General features: G+C 55.4%; 1 protein-coding gene across 4 annotated transcripts in view; it reads left to right on the plus strand.

Annotated features, from left to right (window-relative positions):
- The window catches only part of SEPTIN9 (septin 9), a 170,967-nt gene that overhangs the window by 55,964 nt on the left and 96,048 nt on the right, over positions 1–18,955 (plus strand). The window contains exon 1 of one of the 4 annotated variants that reach the window (XM_053567616.1): positions 13,354–13,655. The exons of the other annotated variants lie outside the window; for them this stretch is intronic. Within the exon in view, the coding sequence (XP_053423591.1) occupies positions 13,601–13,655 (55 nt within the window). The 5' untranslated portion in view covers positions 13,354–13,600. Of the gene's footprint in view, positions 1–13,353; positions 13,656–18,955 lie in introns of those variants that run through there. 4 annotated transcript variants of the gene reach the window in all.

Below are 18,955 nucleotides of genomic sequence, written 5' to 3' on the forward strand. Positions count from 1 at the left end.
GTGCTGCACACAGCCCTGTTTGTTCCTTTCATCCACAGACATTGCCCACTCTTTGCTGCGCACCTCTCCTTTCTCAACTGCTGCTTCTTGAATAGCATGGGGGATTGGCGTGGCCCAGGTCCCGTCTCTGGCTTTGGAGACCTGGCAGGGACTGTGGGCGTTTGCCATTTATAGTAGTGGCTGAGGACAGCTCTGGGGTTGCACCGGTCTGATTTGAGTTCCAGCAACTCCACTTGCTGCCTGGGGACCTCAGGCTGCTCTCCTCCCAGCACCTGTGCTTCCTCGTGGAGAAATGGGCGCCCAGACATAGCTGCCTCTGAGGGTGTCTGTGAGAAGCAGACGAGGTGCAGAGTCTTGGGCAGAGCACTGGACACATCTGCCCTCAGGGGAGGGGCTGCTCCTCCTCTGGGCTTCTGCTTGTTCTTTCCCTGTTCCCTCCTCCTCCCCCTCCCTCCCCTCCCTCCTCCTCCCCCTCCCTCCTGTTCTCTCTCCCTCCTGCCACACCGGCACTGCTGGGTGATGCCCCAGGTGCCCCCTCCATTGCCCTCCTCCCTCCTGGTTCTCTCAGGGTCTCAGGCCCAGAAAGGGGAGGCACCCTGCCTGGTAGTCGTAACCCCAGGAAGGGGCTCAGGGACCATTCAGAGGTCAGGACGGAATATTGGAGGAGCGGGGAAGGTGCTGTGGCAGAGGAAGCTGTTGAGACTTATTTATGACTCAGGCCATCCGTGAGGTCACCAGAGCGTAGCTACAGAAGCCGTTGGCCAGTCGTTCAGAAGCATCTGCTCGGTGGCCGGCCTGGGCTGCGGAGGAGCTGACATTCACTCAGTGTCTGTCATGGGGACGGAGGGCAGGATGGGGACAGCTCACGCCAAGCCCAGATGGGGAGAGGAAGGGTGGGATGGGGAAGTGGGGGCCTTTGAGCTTTTAAGATACATGTTTAATACATGTCCTTACAGTTTTGAGAAGAAGAAAGAGAAGATTCTTCCACACAGGCCGAGCTATAATTCTCACACATCTCTCATGGGGTCCACCCCTGCTTTGGCAGCTACTATGGCTCCTATTACTTTTTCCTCTGTACATTCTATTGTGCAAATGTCTAACATATAGCCACGTTGAAAGCATTTCGCAGCCAGACCCTACCATTAACACCGAACTGCCCTCACATTATCTCCACTCCTCTGTCCTTCCATCCACTCATGATCTATCTTATCTCTATGTTTTGATGCCTTTCAAAGGAATCTGTGGTCACACTGATTACTTCCGGAATTGTCAGAGATTTCAGTCTCATGTTCAAAATTTCTCACCAGCCACCTCCTCCTCACGTTCACCTAGAATGGCTTCTTACGCAGCAGGAGTGGGGCCGGAGTCAGGACCCTGAGTTCTAAAGCTGGCTCCGTCCTTAGCAGTTGCGTGACCCTCAGCGGATGACTTTGCCTCAGTAGGCCCAGTTTCCATACCTATAAAACCAGGGGGCTCAAGTCCATGCTGTAGATGATGAGGGGCACCATTCACCAAGCCCCTCACCACACGCTGGCTGCTTCTCACATATTACTGCAAATCCTTCTAGTCTGAGTGGTGGTGTTGCCAACATACACGTCAGTCAGTGGACGCTCAGACAGGTGGTCCCACTGCCCAGCACGTAGCCACATGTGGTCTGCACCACGGAGCCTCAGCACTTACCCGTATTTCGGGTTGTGCTTCCTTCCTGAAGTACCTGGTTCTGTTTGGTCCTGCACACACCCGACGATGTTGGTCCCTCACAAGATCTGTCTCAACACATGACCTCCCTGAGTGGCTCCAGCCTCCTGGGCATCCATTTAATTGCTGTTCCCTCTACCTTATGTTAGTGTTTGTCTTCTGTTAAGCTCAGACCATTATTTTTCAGTTTCAAATACTAAAACAAACCAACAAAACAAACCCTGGTTGAACCAGACTGTTCATTTTTGCTTTAAACTACATTTATTGCAACAGACTCTGCTAGGGGCTCTGTGTATAAAGATAAGCCCCCTGGCCCTGTCAGGCTGGTGGGGTGATGGGTGTATACTGTGTTAGTCAGGGCACCATCTGGCTGTATAACAAAGGCTAAAACAACAGAGACTTGAGCAAGATAGAAGTTCATTTCTCTCCCACAGCCTAGTCCAAGGTCAGGCAGTTGGCTAGGGTACCAGCTACCCAGCTTATTCCTTTGGTGCTGTCTCATGAGCTAAGATGCTTGCCCCAGCTCCTGCTATCATGTCTGCATTCCAGCTGGGGTGGGGAGGGGAAGAAAGAAAGGAGAAGGGAAGAAGCGAGTGTGCCCCTTTCTTTTTACAGGTATGACCTGAAAGTCACACATGCCCACTCTCCTCCCATTGGCTGGAACCTAGTTGCATGGGCCCTCCTAGCAGTAAGGGAGGCTGAGAATGCATTCTTTAGCTGGGCAGCCACGTGCACAACTAAAACTTCTGTTACTTCAGAGAAGAGCAGGACAGCAGGGTCTGTGCTACATGCACCAGTAGCTCCCTTTATACGTACAGAGCTGTGGAAAGGCCTGTAGCAGGGGTTACCCAGAGAGAAAGTGAGAGCGGAAGAGTTCACCAAGGAGGTGATGTTTGCAACTGTGCTTACGGGACAAGAAAAATGTCTTTAGGTCAGGGATGGCAAGTGCTTGGCTGACATGCTGCCAACTTCTCGTCCTGGGCTGGAGCAGACACTGCCAGTCGATCACGATGGCTGTCTTTCTCCCTGAGCACCGAGGCAGCTGCACATACCTGCCCCATCTCACACCAGTGGGCAGGCGATTGTGATGGCCTTCCAGGGGAGCCCCATTTGCCATGCAGCAAAGGGCATTCTAGAAGTTTGCAACTTCCCAGGGAAGAAGAGGTTAACACCCGAGCATTTCAGATGGTGGTGTGCACATCTCTCGTCCCAGCTCTGTGTTCAGTGATGTCACGTGGGCTTGAAACTGGCTGTAGTGGGAGTCTTTACACCACGGAAATTGGCATGTTACAAATCAGGTCTTCCGCTCCCTCGACCAGAGTGGGACATTAAGCATTTGCCGGCACAACACTGTTTCAGTCTTGTTTGTCTTTCACCCTTTCTTAATGAAAATCTTCCTGAAAGATTTGATATTGATTTCTGTTTTAATAGTGTTGGGAAAAATAGTTCTATAGGAAGGGGGCATATGTTGTGAGAGGTTAGGCCCCATTGGACAAAGTTGGATTTTCCTAGATTATTCATCATCAGTAGTTGGTCTTCTCAGTCGCTGGGCCTTGTACCCAAGCTGGCTCGGAAGACCACATGTACAATGCAGGCTATGTAGGTTTCCTCCTCCCCGGGGATAAGGGGGGAACCAAGGGCCTGTTGAGATGTGCTGACATCTGGTGATTTGGCCTCAGATGTCCACATTTACCTCCTTGAAAATGATGTGCCCGTGCAGTGTGCAGGTCTGGGCTTCAGCTGTCCAGGCAGGTCCCTGTCTCACCTGCCTCCCACCTTGGGCTGTGCTTAAGACAGGAGGCCCAGGGCCAGATGGGGCAAGCCACAGAGACTCAGACATGGTCTCTGCGACCAGTATGGATGTGGCCCTGTCTGAGAATGTCTCCACCCTGTTCCTGAAGGTGAGAAATTTCTCTGTGCTGGAAAACAGCTGTGCTGGGAAGTTGGCCCATCTGCTGGGGCAGAGGAGCAGTGAGGCTGGCTGCTTCATCTTCCTGTCCAGGCTCCCTGCAGCAGGAGGACACAGTCATCTATTGCCCCCCATTGTTGAGTCTCTGCTGCCCAAAGCCCCCTCCTGATCCCTGCTGCCTGGCCCCTGATTCCTGGGAGGGTACAGGAAGCCTTCCCTGTGCATTCCTGTCCCAAGCAGGTGATGCCACCACGCCCACAGGGCTCCTTCACCTTCTAAAGGGTTTTCCATTAACAAGTGCATCACACACCGGTGGTGACTCTCATGGATGCCACACGGACAGTAAGCCCTGAGTTAGAGGCTGCCCTGGGGACTAGGAAAACCGAGGAAGGGCCCAGAGGAGAATCCCTCCATATGGGAGTTCCAGGAAGTGGCAAATTCCTAAAAGAAGTGGCATCTTCGCTGGGACCTGAGGAACTGAGGTGGATCCAGGCCAGGGGGGTGGGAAGGGCCTGCTAGGCAGAGGAAACACAATAAGGCAGGGACAGAGGCCTGGCACCTGGTGTGTGGGGACATGGGAGCAGCTGGGCATGTTCCAAGCTCAGGGACAGGCTCGGGAGAGGGGGCAGGAGTGGCCAGGAGGAGGCCAGGGCAGGGTGGTCTCTTGCTGTGTACTCAGCAGGTGATAGGAAGCCTGGAGGCCTATGCGGGTCACGGTTTATGTTTTAGAAAGGTGACCATCCACCAACAGTGGGAGTCTAGATTGGGAGCACCAAAGACCCCGGGGAGGGGCTTAGCCGGGAGGCCACTGAGCTCTCTCTCCCCAGAGCACAGAGCTGAATAAGAAAAAGAAACTGAGTGTTATTAATTAAAATCCAACAAGCTTGCAGCTATAGGTGAACTTGGGGTAAAAATAATAAAAAGAAAGAGAGGAGAAAAAAGTAAAAAAAAAAAACCCCAAAGCAACAAACAACCTTCCTGTTTCCCCTAAACCTGCCTCTGACTTGGTGTAGTCCCAGGATGGAGCACAGGGAGGTAGGAAGGTGGCAGTTGGTCCTCAGAGACCTTGGCCTGTCTTATTCATGTTCTCCCTGGCCTGTCCCCAGACAGGTAGGTCCCCATGACCATGGAGCAGCCATAGGAGGCCCCCCACTCTGCTTCCAGAGCCCTCAGATACTGACACTGCCGGGGCAGCTGGGCAGGCCTCTGGGCTCTGGTCTGGGCCCAGCAGCCTCTGTCATCTGTGCTCCTCCCTCCCTCACAGAGCCTGGTCAGAGCTGGCGAACTACAGGCCAGGGCCCTGGCTGGGGCAAGTCAGCGAGGCTAGTGACTCATGCTGGGGGAGGGAAGGGCAGAGCATGAGGCGGGTGTGTTAACAGCAAACCCATTAAGTCCCCGGAGGTCACTTCACAGGGGGGACAAATGGTCCATTTAGGTTGATCTGGCTGCCGGCTGGCTTCCAGCAACACTCAGGGTGGGGAAGATTTCATTACCCAGGGAAAGCAATAGCAGATTTTCTGGAGGGGGCCCAGCCAGTGCACCCCGGGCTTCCTGCCTGCCTCCCACGCGGAGCGTTCTGTTCCCAAGGAGTCGGGCCAAGAACGTGGGTCTGCACCTCAGGTACAGAGATGGGTACGGCCGCTGCCCTCTTCCCTGGGATCTCTGTGGGGCACAGGGTGCACTTGGTGACACAGAACCTCCTCTCAATTCATGGTGGGCTGGGAGTGGAGTGGACCAACCCAGCCCACGTGCGGCCCCCACACATCTTGGCTTCGAGTGTTATTCCCGGGAGCCTCTTTTGAGTGAGCCGCAGACCTGAGCCATTCCTCTGTGTTCTTCCCTCCTCCCCTGGAGGTGTCAACACACGGCCCACGGTGGTCAGCAGGAGCTAGGAGAGGGAGTCAGGAGGGAGCCAGGGTGGGGACGTATCAGCTCACAGTTCAACCTGGCAGTGCCCTGGATTTCCCAGTGGAGGTCACTGAATTCTGCAGAGATGGGCAGAGGCACGGGGCATCCTCCGTCTCCCTCAAACCCTAGATTTTCCCTGAGAAGAAAGTTCTGGAGCACCCAGAGGTCCTGAGGCAGAGCCCAGCTGTGCCTAAGAGACTTGCCACCTCCGTGTCATGCTTCTAGGAACTGCCTTCAGCTTTGCAGACCCAGGCTACTCAGGCTGTTTCTAGAAACATTTCCTTATAGTGACAATTGATGGGAAACCAGTTCTCTTCCAGGGCTCCGGAGCAGGCTTTGTTCTGTCCCTCTTAGGTTGCCAAAGTCAGGATTCTCCGTCTTTGCAGAGGACACTTTATGCTCTGGGAAAGAATGAAGTGGCAACCTGTTTCCATAGGCGACAGCTATAGTCAGGCTGACTTTAACTCTATCTCTTTTTTAAACTGCCCAAACTGCCAAAGATCTCATGAGTGGCATTGACAGGTGCTGAACTCCCTGTCCCTGGAGGTGTTCAGGAGCAGGTGGGTGGGTGATTAGGGAACAGGTATTGAGACAGGGCTCCAGCAGGGTGGTAGGTGGCAGAGAGCCCTGCAGGCCCTTCTGAGCTGCTGTGGAAGAGGGAGGGAGGCTCCTTCTCCCCACCCTTCCCGGCTGCCACTCCCACTTCAGTCCTCTTTCCTTCCACCTGCTGGGTCTTAGGGGCGAGCAGGGCATTGTTAGAGCACAGGGCACAGTCCACAAAGGCAGGCAGGGAGGGGTGCTCTCTGGGGACGACTTCGTCTGGATCAGTAGTGACTTTCCTCTCGGCTTGGATTCCTGTTGTTCCCGCTGACGCGGAACCAGAGCAGGCTGGTGACTCAGCCCATGTCCCCACACTGCACCGGGGGCAGATTGCCTCCAGCCCCAGATCGTGTACAGCAGGATGACTGCTTGAGAAAAATGGAGGGAGGCCAAGACACGGAGGGCCCCTGGGACAGCCTGGCCCTCCTGGCAGTCATGTGGTCTAGCCAAGCGTCCTTGCCGCCCTAGGGGTGAGGAGTCTGCAGCCCGGCAGAGCCAGAGATGTAAGAGGTGTGTTTTAGTCACTGGCTGCCTTGAGGCTAGGTCGGATCCAGGCTGGCCTCTCCTGCCTAGCCCTTTGTGTGACTCTGTGGAGCCCCTGGAAGGGTTTGGAGGGTTCCTCCATCAGCTGGTGTGCACTGGTGTCTGTATCTCCCACGCCATCCCTGTCCCTCCAGCCTCAGACGGTTGCTAGGGAGATGGGGACTTTATCCGTTCCAAAGCCATGTCTTGGGGGACTGGAATAGGAATGGAGGGTTGTGGGACCATGTACAGTGGGAATGATCAGGAAGAAAACATGAGCCATACAGAGAAGAGTCTTCTTCCTCCCCCACCATGTCTGGGTGTAACTAGCAAAGCCAGCGGTGGCATCCCAGACATCTGAATGTCCCATCAAAAGCTCACTGGATGTGCAAATAAACAAATGATGCTCAGGACACACAAGCCAGGGGCTCTGCTGGTGAGGATCATTTTGGAAGGTCATAATTTCCACCTAGTCCTTTTGCCCTCTGTGTGTGCAGACCCCTTCAGCCCGATCCCAGGGTCCCCTCAGGTTTAATATGATTGCAGTAAAATTTACAAGTGAAACTGAAAATGGGAGCCTGCTGCAGCCCTGGTCATGTGGGCAGAGCCCAGACCCTGGGGAAGTCCAGGCTGATTCAGCCCAAGCACTGGACTGGGGGCTTGGGATGAGGTGGGGGTGGGGAGCCTTGGAGCAGGGCACAAAACGCTTACTGCTCTGAAGACCAGAAGCATGAATTTAGAAGACTAATACTTTGTTTAAAAAGTCCCCTGCCTCTGAGATAAGAGCCTAAGCTGCTGTGCTTAGGGTTTGCTGTAAATTTTTTGCATAAAGCAGGCTGGGTGATAACTGGGAGGTTTGGGGAACGGATTAGTTCTACACTTCTTTGAAGTGAAATCTCCTGGTTACATTTAAGCAGCCAGGCAGAGGGTGTGATGGGGGTTTTGTGGCCTCACACTAGTCACAGTCTAACTGCATAGGAAGATTCAAACACGAGCAGTGCCCCAAGACTCAGTGGTCCACAGCCTGGTGTTGCTCCCAGCACAGGTGACAAAGAGAGAGACAATATCCAGGGGCTTGGACAAGCAGGGCCCTGGGCATGTTGAGGCGGGGACTGGTCTGCCTGTTGGCTAGCAGGCGTGCAAAGGGTCTGTGAGAGATCCAATGGTTTCCTCTGCCCCTTTGGGCGGGTGCCCCATCAGGAGTCACATGACTCTGCCATTCTGCAAAGGGGACTGCACTTTGTCATTCCACAGGATTGAGTAGGTGTTGGGGAGTCCCATGGCATGCCTGGAGGTGACAAGCACCTGTCTCCAGGAGTGTCCTATGGGGGGTGGGGGCACTGGAAGAGTCCCTCCCACGTTTAAGACTGGAGTGGCCAGGAGCCACCAGGGGGAAGACTAAGGGGTACTATCTGGGTACAGGGAGAAGATAAATGTCCTGGGGCAGAGGCGGGAAGGAGGCCAGCAGAGTGACTTGTTGGTGAGGTTGCATATTTTTCAAAGTATGAGTGAGGCCAGGGAGGGAACACCATCTGATCCACCTGTAAAACCTCCCTGTGTGTGGAAGGAGGCAAAAGAGGAAGCAGAGGGCCAGTTAGGAGATGCTGCAGGACCCAGAGCCAGGATGGCAGTGCAGCAAGAGTTGCTCAGCTGAGAGAAAGCCGGGGGCTGGCTGTCTGCACAGCTGTTATGAAATTATACATAACTAGTACAATGGAAGATTACATATAATTTATTAATTGTATATAAAATGTATTATTTTATTAAAAATATACAATTGAATTGTATATACTTTTTTTTTAGAGGGAGTCTTACTATGTAGCCGTGGGTAGAGTGCTCTGGTATCACAGCTCACAGCAACCTCACACTCTTGGGCTTAAGCAATTCTTTTGCCTCAGCCTCCCAAGTAGCTGGGACTATAGGCGCCTGCCACAATGCCTGGCTATTTTTTTTGTTGCAGTTGTCATTATTATTTAGCTGGCCTGGGCTGGGTTTGAACCCGCCAGCCTGAGTGTATATGGCCGACGCTGTAACCACTGTGCTACAGGCACCAAGTCAGATTGTATATACTTTTTAAACAATTTAAATTATATAGAATTACCATATGGCTACAGTAATTCCACTTTTGGATATATACACAAAAGCAAGAATTCAAACAGGTATTTGTACATCCACAAATATTTGCACATCCATGTGGGTTCCCCCCCCACTTTGGGGACAGAATCTGCTCTACCATCTGGGCTAGAGTGTGAAGACATCATCACTGCTCACAGCAACCTCAAATTCCTGGGCTCAAGTGATCCTTTTGCCTCAGCCTCCCACATAGCTGGAACTACCAGCTTGCACCACTATACCCAGCTAGTTTTTCTATTTTTAGTAGAAATGGGGTTTTGCTGTCACTCAGGCTGGGTCTCAAACTCTTGGCCTCAAGCGATCCTCCTGCCTTGGCCTCCCAAAGTGCTAGGATTACAGGCATGAGTCACTGTGCCAGACATTCATAGCACTATTATTCACAATGGCTCAAAGGTAGAAACAGCCTAAGTGTCCTTTGAGGGACGAATGGCAAGCTGAAAAACGTTTTGGAGATGGACAATGGTGATAGTTGTATAACAGTGTGAACCTACTTAATGTCTCTGAACTGTAAACTTAATATAATTAAAATGGTAAATTTTATATGTATTTTATCACAATAAAAATGCATTGCTTTATTAGAAAAATACACTGAAATTAAATTATCTACTAGACTTATATAAATTACTTGTACGTAATTATATTTATGTTGATATTTCAAAGGTAATAAATACACAAAATGCATCATTTCCTAGGTTTTTTTTTTTTTTTTTTTTTGGGCCACATTTAGTGATTGTGCTCTTGAGGTTATTTCCTTGAGGTGGTATTTGTATTGTAGAAACACCATCTTGGTAGCTACTGCCCATCTCTTCCCATCATCACCTTCAATAGTGTCCCATTGGTAACGTGAAATTGGCTGAGGTGGGAGTATTTACACCACAGGAATAGGCAAATGCTACAAATCGGACACAGATGTGGTTGTTATAGACTCCAGATTGCTGGTTGTTAAAGGTTAGTCAGCATAGCGCTGGAGGTGGAGAGCATAAACTCACCTGCAGATTATCTGGAGGTAGGAACTTACTATGTTTTGCATGTGGGGGTGAGGGAAAGAGAGGACTCAAGTGATACCCAGATATTGGCTTGAGCAGCTAGATGGGTAGCAGCACCATCCACTCAGATGTGGGTCTAAGGGAAGATGGGGGAATGTGGAAGGCCCAGCCACTGACAGAGCCCAAGTGCTGGAGCTCACTGGTATGCTGGGCCCAGGCAGAGATGAGAGCATATGGCCCTGGCCCTGGAGGAGCCTTTGTCTGTGAGGACACAGATCCCCACACTTAATGGGGCATCCTATCCAAAGGTTCGTTGACCTTTCTCTGTTCTCCAAGCCCATTTGCTGAGTTGCTTCCTTGCCAGTTCAGTGTCCCCACTGAGGGCTGTACCTGGGAACACCAGGTCATGGATACTGAGGCATGTGCCAAACGGCTGTTTCTGCCCGTGGATTTCCTCCCTCCCTCTTTTCCCAGGCTCTGTAAGCTTCATTCCAGGGTGGCTCGACTTGTTGGGATTACTCTTTAGACCTGCTCCTTCCCATTTCCAGAAAGTCCTGGAGTGGGCTTCGTGGGACCCCTGTTCCCACTGTCCTTCCCTCAGGACAGCCATCTGCCCGACAGCACAGGTTTTCTGACTTATTAGACAATTTGCAATGGGAAGCTTTGACCTACGGAATGATTCCGATGGGAATGTAAGGTCTGCGTGGGGTTCCTGTACGGGCTGCTGTAACAAAGCCACTGCAAACTGGGGGAGAGGGGTCTGAAACAACAGAAATCTGTTCTCTCACAGTTCTGGAGGCTGGAGGTCTGAAGCCCAAGAGTCAGCAGCACCACGCTTCCTCTGAAGCTCTTAGGAAGAGTCCTTCCTGCCTCTTCCGGCTTCTTGTGGTTTTGGACACTCCGTGGCCCATGGCTGGATCTCCCCAATCTCTTACTTGCCTTTCTCTCTGTGTCTCTGGGCCTCCTTTTCTGCCTCTCAAGAGGACACTTCCTTATCCTTGGATTTAGGGCCCACTTTAATCCAGGATGATTTTGAGATCTTAACCTTAATTATATCTGCGGAGACCCTCTTATGGAGCCAGGTCACATTCTGAGGTTCCAGGTGGGAATATCTTTGGGGGGGGGGTCACCATTCAACCCTCTCTTGGTGCACCTGGGAGGTAGGCCAGGCCTGCAGATGGTCTTACCTCCTCTTGTGACCTTGGAAGGATGTACCATTACAACAGGCAGAGAGGCCTTACAGTTCTTTTGTTCTTGCCAAATTTACACTTACTTTCCTCTCTCTGCTTCCACCGCTCATCTTATCTGCCCAGTGTCTCTGCCAGGAGTGTTTGTCCAGCCCCAGGAGAGGGGGTCTGGAGGCTCCTCACCACTGTATAGCAATCAGGTCTCATTAAAACCCTGGAGCCCCAGACTGGACCCAGCCTTCAGCTGTGATCAAAGGACAGCCTGGGGGATGATGAAAGGGCTGGGGAAGGATGACTTTGGCTGAGAAAGAGAGAAGGCCAAGGAGCAACTGAATTATCCTTGACTTTGGAAAAGGTAATTATGACTTGAAGAGTGGTGCCCAGCTGTTTCTCATCTCTTCTGTGGACAGAAAAACAATGGAAAATAAATGATGTACAGTTAGAGTGGTCAGTCAGATACAACAGTTAACTTCCTGGCTGGGAGTGTGGCCATGCTCTGCGGTGGGTTTCCTGAAGGAGCTTGGGAATCTCCTTACCTGTAGGCTCCGAGGCCTAGTAATGTGGGCCTGAGCAGTTAAAATGCAGGGGGTGGAGGCTGGGGATGGAGTGGGTAGGCACTCTCTGGCCTCCCTCTTGCCATTGTCCTTTGGGTTCCCTTGTGGGTGAGGCATACACCCTGGTGGGCTCCCTAGGGACACAAGTGTAAGCATGTTTGGCTCCACTCCGTGTGGAAAACGCATAAAGCACAATAAGCTGACCCTGAGCTAATCTGGAAGAACCTCACACCAGCTCTGGGGAGAACAATCGCATGGGTGTGTCTGCACCCACCAGGTGCTTTTTATAAAAACACCAGTGAATAATGCTGCGGCCCACATTGGATGCTGTCCCAGGGACCTGGCATCTCCTCAGGGGGCTGAGTTGTTGGGCTCATTTTTCACAGGGACTGGATTTCCACGTCCCCAAGTGCAGGGTGGACAGATGGCTCTACCAGGGTGGGCTAACTGACAGCCCAGGTGCTGATTTTCAGACAATAAATGCCCTGGGCTGGTGTGGAATGCCCTGGTGGTATTAATGGCAGTAACGACTCCGTTTCTGAGACCCGGGCTCCAAGACAGACGAGGGTGTGCACACATCTGAAATGTCTGTGGTTTTGCAGCTCCCATCTCCACGAACTCACTTGGTGGAAAATAGTTCAAAATATCCAAAACATGAGGGAGGGAGTGACCCCTTTTCTTACAAAGAAAGAACTCACTACTTGAAAAGCCCATCACACCTGGTGCATTCTCTGCAGGAGACCCAGTGCCTACCTAGGGTGTTTCCGCCCCCCCAGGTGGCCTGCAAGTCTCAGCACCTCCGCACATTTGGGATCTTCCAGACAGGGAGGGGTGGGGAGAGTGGGCAGTGACCAAACCCGGACCCATGCTGAGCTCTCAGGCACTCCCAGGCCACAGGGACCATACTGCAGAGCTGCCACCTGCTGGGGGAGGGGGGTGTTATTCCCTGCTGTAACTGGTTGTAGGGAGAGCAGGAAGGAGTGGGTACCTGGCTCACCGGGGGAGTGCTACAAACACCCCTCCGTTGTAGGGGTCAGATCTGAAGGGTCCTTCCTTCCTGGGGAGGAAAGTCTGTTGCTTCTCAGGTTGTCAGTCTAACCCGTCCTCTTGTCCCCAGCCCCTAGGACCTGCCTGCCTTGTCAGTCACGGAGTTTGGTGCTGTTTGGCAAGTGGGTGATAAGTAGACTGCTGGCCGGAGGGAGAGGCTGCTCTCTCGGCAGTCCCCCCTTGCTTGGCTCCTTCCTTCAGTTTGCGAAAGGTTCCCTCTTTGCTAGTCTACTTTTCTAGAGGCCCTTATTGTGGAAGGGGGAGGTGGCACCCGCCCCTGTCCCGGCCAGCGCTTTCTCTGGTGCCCCCCGCCTCGGGGTGCAGCAGCGACTCTCGGCGGGTGGGAGGTGATGGCCTTCCGTCGGGACCGCGTGGCTAGCCCGGCTCGCCCGGCGCCCCTCTTGGACCCGCAGCCCGGGATCTCGCGCGCCGCCGCTTAACCCTTACAGGCGTGGAGCGCGTGGAGGCAAACTTTGTTCGGCTGCCCCAATAAAACCTCCGGCAAGAGAAACCCTGAGCCCGGGGAAGGGGAGGAATCTCTTCCCTTCTTAGCGCCCGCCCCTGCGCCGCGGCCCGGCCTCCACATCCGCCCACATCTGGCCGCAGCGGGACGTCCGCGGGGAGGGGCCGAGGCTGCGTCCGTCGCTGTCCCCTGGGCGCGGGCCAGGCGGGGAGAAGTGGGGTGCGCGGATCGTGCGTTCAGGACTCGCCAGTTCCCGGCGGCCGCTCAGGCCCCAGCCCCCCAGGCCAGGCTTTGACAGGCGGGCGCAGCAGCCAGTGTGAGACCGCAGAGCGGTCGGCGGGTGCGGGAACCTGATCCGCCCGGGAGGCGGGGGCGGGGCGGGGGCCCGGGCGGGTGGGGGCGGCGGGCGCGGGCAGGGGCGGGCGCCCGCCTTCCTCCCCCATTCATTCAGCGGAGCCGGGGGCCGAGGGGCTCGGGCGGCGAGCTCTGCGCGGCAGGAGCTCAGGGCGCCCCAGCCAGCGCGCAGGGCCCAGCCCGGCCGGGGGCGCTTCCTCACCGCCGCCCTCCGCGGGACCTACCGCCCACCAGCCACCATGTCCGACCCCGCGGTCAACGCGCAGCTGGACGGGATCATTTCGGACTTCGAAGGTGGGTTCCTGGCCGGCCGGCCGGCCGTGCTGGGGGAACGGGGCCAGGCGGAGGGGAGGCGGGACCCTCGCGGGAGGCGCCCTCCCGCCGAGAACGCGGAGCCCCCCGCTCCAAGCCCGCGTCGCCTGCGTGGAGGACCCTGTTCGGGGGACCCAGGGGACCGCGCACCCTCACGGGACTCCGCGCTCGCCCCGCGCACTACCCCGGTTTCCTTCCTTTTATTGTTGTTTGTGTGTGCCGAGCGACAGCCACCTCCTCGAGGGCTCCAGGAGCTTCCTCAGATCTATCCAGGGAGCGCAGTTTCACTCCCACAAATGAATCAGTACGCGCCCGGACGGCTCTCGGGCCCTCTTGGGCCGGGCGGCTGGTTAGGGAGTTAGTTCTGCCTCGGACAGAGTGGGCGGCCGCCTCCTGTGGGTGGACAGTCCTCCCCTCCCCCACGCCAGTTTCGGGCCGGAGCTGAACCGAATCCAGGCCAGGCAGGGCCGCCAAGCTGCGCAGCCCACGGGCCGGGAGCACCAAGCGGACACGGCCCGGGCCGTGGCGGGGTCCAGGGTGGGTGTTCCACGGACTATCCAGGCCCAGGCACAGCCTCATCTGCCTGCCAGAGTCAAGCTGTGGGGGATAGAGGGGGCCTGTGTGCGGGCAGGGAGAGCATGTGGGCACTCTTCTCTCTTTGAGGTTCACAAAGTGTGGAGTGACTTGGGGGGCTTCTCCCTCAGAGCATGGGTCCGTCATCCCTGACCCTAGGCCTGTGTGTGTACGCGCTTTCGTGCAGTCCTCGTGACTACCCTGCCGGTGCTGGGCTCTGCGTCCTGCATCTGGGGAGTAAATAAAGCAGTTGGAAGGGAAACCCACACAATAGTCTCCACTCACTTGAGGGCCAGGCTTTCTGAGGGGCGGTCCTGCCTCTGCGGGGACCTGGAGACCCCGCCCCTCCCAGGCAGATTTGGGCAGAGCCCTCTGTGGGACTGGAGAGAGAGAGGCGGGGCTGAAAGGAGTAACAGATGTCCAGGTGCCAGGCCAAGCCAGGTGAGGGGGCTGAGGTCCTCTGCTCTCCAAGGCGGGAGCCCGCACTGGAATCTGGGTGTCTGGAGCTGAGCCGTCCTCAAGGCCCACCTGGGGTCAGCCCCATCTGGGAGGTGGGGGGTGGGGCGGCAGAGGACAGCCTCCAGGGGACCAAAGGATTGGGTTGGCTGGACTCCAAGCAAAATGCCAGCACTGTGCTTCTGAACTGGGCCTGGGGAGATGGAGGGATCAGCCTGGCGACCAGTGGCGGGCACACACTGTGCAAAGCATGAGAGGTCATTGCATCTACTTGGTCAGCTCAGTCGTGGGAGCACTTCTTCAGACTGGAACACTTTCCATCACATTATCCATGGCAAGGGAGGTCTGGGTCCCAGAGCTGTGGTGGCTTGCCCCCGGTCATCTGGGTGTCCTAGGGTCTCTTGCTCAGCTTTGCATTGCAACTCTTCCTACCCCTGCTCCTGCAGCCCCCTACCCACCCTTAGTGCCTGAGTGGCAAGGGTTGGCCCATCTGATACCTTCCTTATAAGTGCTGGTGGAGGGAGAGGCCTGCCCTTCAGGTCCTTTGCTCTGGGGACACTCCCCTCCTGGCCTGCAGGAGTTGAGGTCTCTGCTCTGATTCCGTGTGGGGGTTTCTAGAGGACAGGCCCCATGTGGCGGAGCGGGGAGGTGAGGTTCAAGGGGGTCCTGTTGGCCTTCCACCATGGAGGTTGCGATTGCCCCTGCCTGGGGAGCCCTGGGTGAAACTCTATCCTCCCCCACGTGCCCCCATCTGGAGATGCCTCTGTTGCGGCCTCCCAAGCCACCTTCTTGACCCGTTAATTTAGCTCAAGACAATGGCCTCATTGAGACCATCATGGTGCAAACAGTTGGCAACCCTTTGACTCTGGGGGCAGGTTTCTCAGACGTGGAGAGCAGGGCTTCAATATTTTGGTTCTCTGAATTATTTGCTTGGGGGATCTGGCCTTAGAGCCCCCCAGGCGTACCGAGTAGGAGTGTGTGTGAGCGTGTGCATGCGCATCAGTGTGCACAAGGGCTCTGCGCAGCTGACCTGGTGCCCCAGGAAGTTAGGAGTTGGTGGGTGGGGAGGGACACAGTGGCCTTGGACAGACGGATGTGGCAAGGGACGATCAGAGGAGGAGGAGGGCTACAGGCAGTGGGAGCTGGCAGCCTCTGAATCAGGGCAGGGAAAAGTTGCCACTGGCTGATGGGGGGAAGTCAGGATGGGGGAGGTGGACCTTGAGGGAGAGTAGGAATTTGATTGCCGAGGAAGGGGGTGAGCATTCTGGCCAGGGGCAGCCAAGCAGCTGCTGGGGAGGCCCCATGAGCTGGCCTGAGAAGGGGCTGGGGCATAGGAGGGGCCAGCTCGCAAGACCAGATGGGCCAGACCGTAGGGCCAGGCATGCCCGCAAGCAGAGCAGTGGTCCCCGGGAAGCAGCTGGAGCTGGAGGAGCACAGGCCTCCCTCTTCGGGGCAGCCCCCCCGGAGGCTCTATGTCTACAAGGTAGGTGGAAAGGTAGGGAGGAAGCTGCTAGCTCCTTGGCAGCTGCCCTGTGGTTCCTGAGGCTGGCAGATGTGGCACTATCATGAAGCACATACTGGTTGCTGAGGGATGGAGGCTGCAGGGGCCACCCCGAAGCAGAGCCAGCACTGCCGGGCCATAGTGACTCTGGGGGGATTTTCAAACCTAGAAGATGTGCTTGCTGCCCTGGAACCCCATAATGGGGCCAGAGGGCCCTGGTCATGGTGTTTCTGGGAGGTGTGGAACTAGTGGCTGTATGCAGGGAAGGGTAGCACCTGGGGCTGGGGATGTGTCCAGGCCAGAGCAGTGGGCCGCTTCAGGGCAGGTGGGACGCCACCCATGGGGATGTATGTTGTGTGGAGCGAATGCTTGGAGTTAAACTCCACCAATGCCCCACATCCCCAGGGCATCTGCCCCCTCCCTGGAGGGCTCTATTTATCTTTTTATTCCCTGCCTGTCCCCTCCCCCAGGGCTTCCCTGTCCCTACCCACTTGAGGGCTGAGGAGCCCCCATTTCTGAGTGTGGCACTGTTGGACTCCATCGTGGAGGGGTTGCCTTCTGTGTGGGGATTCTATTCTGCTGTTTTGTCTGGGTCTGGTCTGTGGGGGTTCAGGGGTTCTCCACCATTCACCAGGGAATGAAGGGGTGTCAGTGTCCTCCCTGGATGTAGCTTCCTGCCTCTTGTCTTCACCTTCCCTTCAAGAAAGTTCCCAGGGCTCTGCGGAGAACCCCAAATAGGGCAAGGAGAATATTTAGTATCTTGGCTGACGTGGTTTTTAGAAAGCCTCATTTCCCACTTCTCCACGGCACAAACTGGGCTCAAGAAGATTGGGGCGCCCTCCACTCCCTCATGACAGGGTGGCGAGAGGGGTGACCCCTTCCTCTGTCTCACTCCCGGTTGGCGGAGGCACGGTATTGGACGGTGCGTTCCTGTGATGCAGGCCAAATCTGTTATCGCAAACACGATTACAACTTGGGGCTTTGTGTAATGAGAGCCGTTCCGAGTGCCAGCTGTTGGCCCACTTTCCTTAGCAGTGTTTGCTGTAACCAGATTTGCACACAGAGAAAGAATCCAAAAGCCCTTGATGTTTGTTGAAACAATCTGGTCTGAGATCCAAACCCTCTAGTCCTGGAGCTGTGTGATGCTTGCCCTTCCCCTGTCACCCAAGAAAGTCCCTCGGAGCCGTGTCCTGGAAGCGGGGTAGGCTCTGGGAGGGCTCCTGGATGGAAAGGACTGCCTGTCTGAGCGCTCAACACTCCTGGGGTGTGGGTGCTGGTGATGGTTGCACCCAGGTGCCCCTCTTCTCCCTGGAGGAGAAGGCCGGTTGCTTGGTGATGGGTGCAGACCTGTCCCTAATTAATGGCAGCGGGTCTCTGGTGTGATCATTCCTGCTTTTCAGCCAAGACTGAGGCCTCCAGTGAATAGCACCTCCCTGGCAGGAGGCAGGACCAGTGGGGGTATTGACTTTCGTCCCCAGACCCTCAGGGCACAGTGGGTTCTATGGTCTGCAAGGTAAGAGGGGGCTGGGTCTCATTTATTGGTCCCACAGCCACTGGCTTCATGGACTTGGTGTTCTCTGTGTCCAGAGCTTGGGACCAGGCTGATTCACCATCCTGACCTTGAACAGGTTCATTTAGAGTGTCCAGGTGCCTCTGTGGTCGGCCTTGCCCCTGGGCTGAGGAGTCGCCTGGGCTAGACATCTGGGGAGAGGCAGGTGAGCACCAGGACGCCCTGTCTGGGCAACCTTGGTCTGGAAATGCTTTCTAGGAGATGCAGCTCTGGGAAGGTTTTGAAAGAAGCTGGTGGGCATATTTTGCATCCAGAGGAGTGATGGGTGTGGCTGCTTAGAGGCCATGTGGTGGGATTCTCGGGCCAACCCTGCTCTACCATTTGAAAGCTGCATGGCAGAGGGTAATCTTCTCAGCCCTGGGGCCTCAGTTTCTTCCTTTGGCAAGTGGGGTTAGAAACAGCTCTCTCCAAGGATGTTGGGAATACAGAGAAATGCATCCCCCAGCACTTAGCACAGGTCCTGCTTCATGTGAGAGCGGGGGATGTTGCAAAGGACACATAGGTTTAGATGCTTAAATGTACAGATCTGGGTGATGGAAGGTCACAGGGCGGTCTGATCCCACTGTGGAGATGAGGCTGGACAGTGTGGTCAGCACTAATTATGATAAGTGCTGCAGATACGGAGAGCCCACAGAGTCTACCTGGGGGTCCCTCTGAGTCTGGCAGATACCGAGCTGGTGGCAAAGCTGGAGGAGCCCTCGCTCTTCCAAGCTGACTTTCTGTCTGGAGGCTGGGGTCAGGTGGCCTGCAAGTTCCTCTCGATGGGAGGTTGTTGTGGTCTCCCCTGTCACCTCCCACTCCCACCCCAGAGTGTCACAGATGCATGATCCACGTGCCCATCCTCGAGGCCAAGTGCTGATGGCGACTGAGTGACTGGACTGTGAAAACGGGAGTGTGGTTGGCAGCCTGCCCTCAGCTCTGCCAGCCAGCCTTGCCCTGCAAGGCAGTCACAGCAGGGTGTCTGTGTCAGGGAGGGACGCCTACTGGCCTGAATGTCCTTGTCCCACAGGCTTCTGGAAGGGCTCAGTCAAGTGTGGTGCAGAGCTGGGCTTAGAGTGGGAGTAGTCCCATCTCTGCTGGCATTGAGACAACAGCTAACGTGGCCAAAGCTGTGTGCCACTCTTGCATCCCAAGGGCTCATCAGCTGAACACCACCATGCCACCTATGGCCTGGGGAGCCTG

Source organism: Nycticebus coucang, chromosome 18 (genome assembly GCF_027406575.1).
Source record: "Nycticebus coucang isolate mNycCou1 chromosome 18, mNycCou1.pri, whole genome shotgun sequence".
NCBI classification, from domain to species: Eukaryota; Metazoa; Chordata; class Mammalia; order Primates; family Lorisidae; genus Nycticebus; species Nycticebus coucang.